This window comes from Pistacia vera, unplaced genomic scaffold (assembly GCF_008641045.1).
Source record: "Pistacia vera cultivar Batoury unplaced genomic scaffold, PisVer_v2 Contig801, whole genome shotgun sequence".
Classification (NCBI taxonomy): domain Eukaryota; kingdom Viridiplantae; phylum Streptophyta; class Magnoliopsida; order Sapindales; family Anacardiaceae; genus Pistacia; species Pistacia vera.
This window is the reverse complement of record NW_022196670.1, coordinates 142360-151251: the sequence shown is the minus strand read 5'-3', so window position 1 is coordinate 151251 and position 8892 is coordinate 142360. Positions and strand designations below refer to the sequence as shown.

The 8892-nt window shown below is 33.8% G+C and overlaps 1 protein-coding gene across 1 annotated transcript; it reads left to right on the top strand.

Annotated features, from left to right (window-relative positions):
• The first annotated feature begins 7172 nt into the window (after positions 1 to 7172).
• LOC116117277 (germin-like protein subfamily 1 member 13) lies at positions 7173 to 8223 on the top strand. Its single transcript, XM_031403307.1, has 2 exons — positions 7173 to 7359; positions 7488 to 8223. Exons 1-2 carry the CDS (start codon positions 7242 to 7244, stop codon positions 8018 to 8020), a joined length of 651 nt encoding a protein of 216 aa, XP_031259167.1. The 5' UTR covers positions 7173 to 7241; the 3' UTR covers positions 8021 to 8223.
• Positions 8224 to 8892: the final 669 nt, after the last annotated feature.

Sequence of the window (8892 nt, the reverse complement as noted above, 5' to 3'; positions counted from 1 at the left end):
TTTTTTCGTAAGAAACTAATAACCTATTGTACGTACGTAGGATAACTTAGACTAAAACATACGATATAATTGGGAATTGGAATTATTGATACATCTCTTATTTATGCAGAAAACTTGAGTATAAGATTCTTTCTGACAAGACTTATGTATCTAACATGATAAACCCCTCATGTGTTTGATGTTAAAATCATCTGACCATCAGTTAAGATTAGAGTCTCCATTGAAGAACTTAATCCCATCTAATTTCTAACAAGGCTATGATACATATGGGAAAAAAAATCAAATTTGCCTGAAAAAACGTCATAACATGCATACTAGTATTTCTCTCAAGTCAATTTATTAATTAATCATGATCAATACTAAAATTTCAGTATTTCATGTAAAGAGATACAAACATATTCAAGATTAAGAGTGTATATTATTGGTCATCTTAGAATAGTATAAAACATTAGTTCACTATTAAAATGCTTTTATTTTCAAATTTCGAAGAAATATTAATCATGTGTGTGCTGCTCAAACAGTTTCAAGGGATTTTTTCTTTGAAAAACCGGCAATTTTCCCATTTAATCAAATATTAATACTACTATGTTGTTGTATACTGTCATATAACTGTATGGGCCAAAAATCGTATTGGATCTGGCAAGACCGCATAGATGAGATAAATAGATTACCAACCAAGGCCTTCGCAATCCCGATTGGGCCTACGCTTAAATCCATCTTGTGAACTACCCTCTTTATGAGTTGGACTATCCTACAAGTTAAGCTAAGCTAGGTCAAGCCCACTAGCCCACAACAATCCATAAATAGGGAATAGAATCCTATTATGTTTCCACTTCTGTCAAGATCCCAAATCTTACTCGAAGTGTCAAGCCTAATCTAATAAAGGCAAGAGATCATATCTTCTTCCTAAATTGGAACTCTTCCAACAAGTAGGACTCAAAGTCCTACTAGGATTTCAACCCCTTGGGTTCATTGTATAAGCATGGGCAAACCCTCTCATCATTCATTCAGAAATCACCTACAACACCTAAGATCTCAAAATTCTTGCTCCCAAGAACCATCGCATTATTCCGATAATCCTTCCTGTCCTTTGCCCTCACTAAAATACCCTAAGCCTTACTGACTTGAGCGTCGGAATGTCTACTGCAGACACCACACTAGTGTCTACCTGGCCTTCACGTTCTTCTTTTCTTTTCTATGCAAGTCCATTAGGTTGTTAGTGGCTCTTTTCTCACAAGATGCATCCCATCCGAATTGACAATAGATTTTACTGTCTATAGTTTGGCGCCCATCGTGGGGTCCTAACAACTATTCAACTTAAACGACATGTTGCTTTTGCTCTTCTTTCCTGATTCAGCCATCATGACTGGAAACACCGAAATCCCCACTCTTGACGTTGCGGCTCGGCCATGCACATCATCATTTCCTAAACAACCTGTACATTCCTGTAGCAACACCACTTGAGCAATCCTTGGCCAAAAGACTATCCGAGACGGAGCCATGATCCAACACATTCCCGGTATGCCTACACCTATCAAGAAAAGCCAACCTCAAAGCTACGCCGACTCACCCTTTGTGGATGCCATAGCCATTATAGAAATACCCTACAAGTTCACCTTCCCCAATATGAAGCTCTATGACGGGAGCATCGACCTAGATGACCACATAGCATCCTACAAACAAAGGATGTTCGCCACAGCCATCCCGCATTATCTCCATGAAGCATGCATGTGCAAGAGCTTCGGCTTCAGGCTTATGGGACCAGCTTTACAATGGTATACCAACTTGCCTAACAACTCAATTGACTCTTTCGCTCAGCTCATTGACACCTTCGTTGAGCAGTTCGTTAGCAACAAGAGACTTGAGAAAATCTCTGGCAACCTTTATAGGGTAAGTCAACACCATAGAGAGACATTGCGAGACTATATGGGTTTAGGCAAGTCTAGGTACCCACACAAATCCCATGAAACCGGAATGAGAACCAAAACTGATCGGTTCCTAGGATTTGGAATCGAAATCGGAACCGTCTGGTTTCGGTTCCGGTTCCTAAAAGTCTGGAATCGGAACCTCAAATCTAGGTTTCAATTCCGGATACCCGAGAAAATTATGATTACCCTTATTATTCACAAAAATGACAAATACAACCCAAAAAATTAAAAATATATTTCCAAAAGTTTACAAAAATTACAGTTCAATCCTGACTCCTACCTAAATACCTAGGTCTCAGTTCCGATTCTGGTTCTTGTAGTGATGGAACCGGAATCAAAACTGCACAGTATTGATTCCGATTTTTTAGAACTGGAACCCCAAGTACCTACCGGTTCCAGTTCTACTCTATTTGTTTGCCCACCCCTACTTTCATCTATGATTAGCTTACGTAATTTATCCCAAGGGAACACAATCGGTTTACTTTTTATTTTATAATAAATTACCTCTTTTCGATTTGTAAATTAAAACAGGATAGAATGATAAAATTATTGATATATTAGCACTACAGAAAAAATAAAAAGTCTTTTTACCACGTCTGACACCTTCAAAGCACAACTAATGGATACATAGCCAAAGACTTCTGTCTGACTTAATTTCTAAGTAATTTATAACTGTATATGGGAATGGGCTACCGTCAACTTTCATTTTGAACCACCTTGTCGGCTATAACATATGGCTATTCTATTTATTGCATTACGTGTCTCAGATTTTATTATTAATATAAGGAAAAGGAATAAAGGGAGTCTTACTTTTTGAAGCTTTATATTTAACGTATGGGACAAGGACAAACAATACAAACTCAAAGCGGTTCAACTACATTAACGAAATTTCATGTTATTTATTTTCATTTGTCAATCTTTAACTACTCTCAACTATTTAATTAACTTTAAGATGACTTGCTTTTTATGATCCTAATAAGCAATTGATAGTAATAAATCGAAATAAAAAATAATCATAAAACTATATCTTCATTAGACAACATAAATTGGTCTCCATCAAAATTTTTGGTATTCTTTAGTTTTTATTATATTGGTAAGAACGTTGAATTTTATACCGAAAGCGTTTATTCTTAGTTACAAATACGTGGTATTAATTTTACCGAATACTACCTGTCAAGATATAAGCTTAAGAGCAGTCTGAGTTAAAATGTAATTTTGGAGAGTGGTAGGACTACCTGTGATTTGACTGGGTTAAAATGTCAGAAGTCAAAGTTTGTAAGAAACGCAATGTTTTCTATCAAGGGCCTTATAAAGATCTGTGCGCACGTTGTTTCAAATTAGTGCTTACTCCAGTTTGTTAATGAAAAATTCAAGAATTTCTTCTAATTGATTCTAGAAAATCTTCACTTCACCAAATAAGCAACATGCTTTAGTGTCTATTGGTTTCATAAGGCACTTTGTAATTTATATGAAGATTTTGGTTTCATAAGCAACATGTCCCATTCATTAATTAAGGCACTTCACCAACCTTAATCAATGAATGGGACATGGCTTGAAATAAAGTAAATGGTTCTTTTTTTGTTTTCCCTGGTTCCATAACTAACGGTGTAATAAAATCAAACTCATTATTAGATAAAGCATATATATCTAACTTTATATCAAGAACCGAAAGATTATCAAAATTAAAATATCATTAGAAAGTCCATCCATACATGATGCATAAAAAATATAGGAAACAATTACAAACAATAAGGCTCGTTTCAGTCCCATGAAAATAGTTAAACAGTTTTTTCTTTCCGTAACAATTTCTATACCTAACTCCGTTTAATTTTTGCCCACTTGCAAACCTTGAAACAAAAGATTTGTTATATGAATCACATATGATTTTTTTTTTTTTTTTTTGATAACCAAGGTGTCTAGGTCAGTTTGTGCGCAACTTAAGTAATTCTTGTAGTCTATTGAATACCTTACAAGCCCAAATGACTAAATAAGCCATAATGTTATTGTGATAAGTGACCCAAAGGTTTGAACCTAAGAACTCAAGGAATGGAATAAACCTCCTTGACCATCAGATCAACCTTTGGGTTCACATATGAATTTTAATAACAACAAGACCTTAGGGAGGGAGAAAAAATAAAGGGTTTCTCTTCTCTTCTAAGCCATGGCTTTATAAAGTAAATGGAACCAAGTCAATAAAGTTTAATTGTTTGTCTTCATCACCAAATTGTAATTCGCAAGAAAAAACCTAATCCAACACTATCAACATTTGAAAAAGTCTATATAGTTAACGTAAAGCGATGGTCGACATTTAGAGTCATAGTGGATACCAAAAGAGACGATTTTAAGACCCAAATATATATATTTTTTATCCAATTATTTCTCTATAATACTTGTTCCACATGTATCATGGCGTTTAATGGTCAAATGATTGATTAATTAAGCCCCAAACTTATAACGTCATCATGTATCTAAGCACTAACCTAAATTTTGTGCCTCTTAACTAATACTGTTCTTTTAAGTAGAATGAGACTAAATCTCTCGGACAGAGTCAACTAATAAATGTCTAATACGATTTTTTTCTTTGTCAGTAGATTGATAGATATCATTTCTGCTATCGAATGAAGCCCTTAGCAGCATCATTCATCAATGCTTTCTAGGGATGGATTTACAAATTCAAAATGGATTGCCAACAGTACTTAAGTTCATGTAAAGTCTAGGCTGAATAAAAAGGATTAAAAACAAAACAATCATAATATAAGACATTTTAACAATAAATACTATTCTGTTTAAAATCGGAGGAGTAGAAAATAAAATAAAGAACAACACATATGCAAGGAACAATATTTTACATGGTTCAACATAACTTGCCTATATCCATAGATGAGAAAGATTTAGTATAATTTTAAGACTACGATACTCATGATACCCTTACATCAAAAACCTTATGTCTTTACATTCTCTCTTCTTCTTATTCTCTCTCTCATAACCTTGAATTAGTTATATCCCCTCTATTTATACGTAGAATAAGACATTTTTTTCTATTAGGATTCATATTTCAAATTAGAACTCCTCTAATTTAATTTATTCTCCTATTTTAACCTTAAATAAAATCTTAAACCAATTCTTTTTTCCCAATACAACTCAAAGTAAGAAAAATAAATATTCTCAATTATAAATTCCTAAAATAGAAATTTACCTAAAACTTAAATTCCTCTAGCTTGCCTTTTATTCATTAATTACCAAACAAATGTTTATATTCCAACATATCCAAACAATAGATAAACTTCCTTAGACAGTACCATTTTTCATTACTTACATTTCAAAGCATAATAAATCAATTTTTTGTGCAACCAAATCCAAAATAGTAATATTGAAGTACATAACAGATTATAAGACTTAGCTGAAGGAACAAAAGTCGTCAGTCTCAATTAATTTATGTGGTCTAGGTCCAGACTTGGGAGTGGTTGTGACTTATTAGAGTAGGTTTTAATTTATATTAGTCGATTGTCAACTTTCATTGTGGAAATCGCACTTCTAGATATATTTTATCATGCATTATTTCTTGGTTAGATTTTATATAACGAGCAAAGAGAAGAAAAATAATTATTCTTGTGAGCTGTTAAGCTCTGGAACAGAGAAAAACAGAGAGAAAACGTAAAAGAGGAAGAAAGAGTTCTTAACTTGATGCTCTGTATTCGTTTCATAAGAATAAGATATAATATTTAAACTTTCAGTGGATCAACAACTGCCTACGATTAATAATCCGATTCGGTGTTGTTTTCACCTATGAATCTTTAACAACTGTGTCATTCTTTCGATGCAAGTAATACTTTAACAGACTAATTTTCCACTAAACTATATTTTACTTAAAGGTATTATGTTTATATTAACGTCAATTTTTGAGACATGCATATCTCTCCATGGACAAACGTTCCAATTTATGAATATTTCCAAGATTTTTCTGCTTGACGGCTATTATTTTTTATAAGTTTTGTTTTAAGCATGATTAATATTAGTATATTATTGTATATTGTTGTTCTTAGTCTTGTTTAGGTTTTTTTGAATCCTATTGAGGGCATGTCCTATAGTAAGATGTCTTTGTGTTCCTTTGCTTGCTCATCTCCTTTTGTCTCATATCCTTCGCATGTGTAAGAGAGACAAACAAGAGAAGATTAGGTTCTCAGTCTATCGGACTTGTGTTTGCGTTTCTTTCCCAAGCTTGTCCTAAGGTAGGATGGTCGTTTTTTTTATGATTTCTTTGCACATTCTTTCTCTCTTTTAACGATATTACTTACTTACTAAATATATATATATTAAGGGTGCGTTCGTTACCACCAACTACAATTCACTCTCAAGTGTGAATGCTCACCTCAATTAGATCGCTTGAATCACAATCCAACAGACTACAAACTGAGAAAGAGAAGAAATTTTTTTCGAGGTAATTTATTAGTAGATACAAAGATTTTAAAAATGGGTTAGGTATGTATGGAAATTAAAGGGCAGGCAGGCGCATAGAATAAGCGCTGAAAGCCACCAATATCAGAGTTTTATGAGATTTGAAAAATCATGATTTTGAATCGATCCTTTGATTAGGTGAAGCTAACGCCTAACAGTATCGTATTCAAGGTACTAAATCTATCTTACTAGAGATAATTAACAAATATTAAACATAATTACTTGTACATTATGCGCATTAGGGATTAAGCATGACCTCAGCAGCATGCTTTTCATCGGTTTTCATGTCATATGCTTGTACGTTAAGGATGATAAAAAACTCAGGTTAGGTTAGGAGAGCATCCTGATCCATGAAAGTAAGGAAAAGTTGTGTGCTGAAAGAAAAGTGAAAGTTTTGAGATAGGGTGAAGGTATGCCACAAATAACATGGAGCCTAACAACCGGAAATTTGCCACTAGTTGGCCCAAGATCGATTGAATATTTGTTTCCCTATATAATTTTAGAGAAAAAAATAATTGTCAGCCAAGTGAGATATGAATTTTCAAAGAGGACCACTTCCAAACATTAAAAAATGTTTTTGATGTATGCAAAATGAAGAAAAGGTTATTACTTTAGTTAACCCACTAATTTAATAATTGTATTAGGTTGTAAAGAATGACTCCATGAAGCAGACATTAAAATCACTAACCAATAAATACTTGCAAGTCTTCACAAGTCATAATCATCTGCTTCGAGTGGTCGAAGACCTGTTCAACCGGATTTCATCTATAAATAGAGCAGCTTCTCATGCAGCATTTCTCATCCCTCACCAATCAATAATATTTGAAGAATATAGAGAGAGAGAGCCTACTCATCAAAATGAAAGGTTTCCTTCAAGCTTTTGTTCTCTTAGCTTTGGCTTCCTCATTTGCCTCTGCTTTTGACCCCAGTCCTCTTCAGGACTTCTGTGTTGCCATCGATGATCCCTTGAAGGGTGGTATGCACTCAATGCTCTTTCTATACATTATTTATTTAAGATTCTTTCAAAAATTTTACTTTTGTTTTCATGAATGCTCATTGGTATAACTTACAACCAACATTAATTAATTTGATTGTTTGATGCAGTGTTTGTTAATGGGAAGTTTTGCAAGGACCCCAAGCTCGCCAAAGCAGAGGATTTCTCCTTTTCAGTTTTAAAGCCTGGAGACACAAACAACCCAGTTGGTTCAAATGTCACCACTGTGAACGTAGATCAAATTCCAGGACTTAACACTCTTGGCATTTCAGCAGTCCGTATTGACTATGCACCTTATGGCCAAAACGCACCTCACACTCACCCTCGTGCCACTGAGATTCTTGTTGTCCTAGAGGGTACTCTACTTGTTGGTTTCGTCACTTCCAATCCAAATAACACACTTATCAGCAAAGTTCTTAACAAGGGTGACATTTTTGTGTTTCCCATTGGTCTCATTCATTTCCAATTCAATATCGGAAAAACAAATGCTCTTGCCTTTGCTGGTTTGAGCAGCCAGAACCCTGGTGTCATTACTATTGCCAACGCGGTATTTGGATCAAATCCTCCCATTGAACCAAATTTTCTGGCTAGGGCCTTCATGTTAGACGTAAACGTGGTGAAAGATCTTCAGAAAAAGTTCTAGGTTGCCAATTTGAAAGAGTTTTACCAATGCAGTGAAACAATTGAAGTTAATTTGAATAATTAGTATTTGCCTATCCGATTTTCATATATGTACTGTCTGAAATACTTCATGTAATAAATTGAGGTTGCATATTTTCATGTATGTACCTCCAGCACCATGTCTGTTTCTACTTATGGATATAATATAGCAGTTTGTTTTCTATATTTCTCTTCTTTCTCACGGACACCTATAAAACAAAAATATTTTTCATTTGCTAAATTTTCAACGTTGAAAATTTTCTAACATAATAGTAAATATGATTGATTAATTAATTAACCTCAGAATCTGCTTATTTTTGTGTAAAACTTTTCTGAAACTGTATCGATCCAGATATTGTCAATGCATGTTATTTATCATCAACATGAGTACAATTATGTATACAAATTTTATACAATCTCTTACATAACCAATATATTAAACTGTTTTATTATCACGTGCTTCTTATTTATTAAGTTGATTATTATTTTTAGTTTCACTCTTTAATTTGTTAATTTTTTTTGGACATATAAATTTATAGAGTAAACGACTTCTTCCCACCCAAGGTTTGCCTTAATGACACTTTTCCGCTCAAAAATTTTCAAAATACCACTTTTCCTCCCAACATTTATATTCTGTTAATATTTAAAATATACTTTACTTTCTCAGCTAGTGTTTGACAAGTTACCAAGAGCCAAGGTAAGAGGGTTTTTGTAGAATGGATGCCAATGGATCAAATGGTGGTAACCGATTGAATATTTTCTCTTGAAATCAGCCAAAAATCAGTTAAGAAGAGGAAACTCTAACTTTGCAGTGGCTAAAAATCAGTGAGAAATTAAGTGTCATAGTGAAAAGGG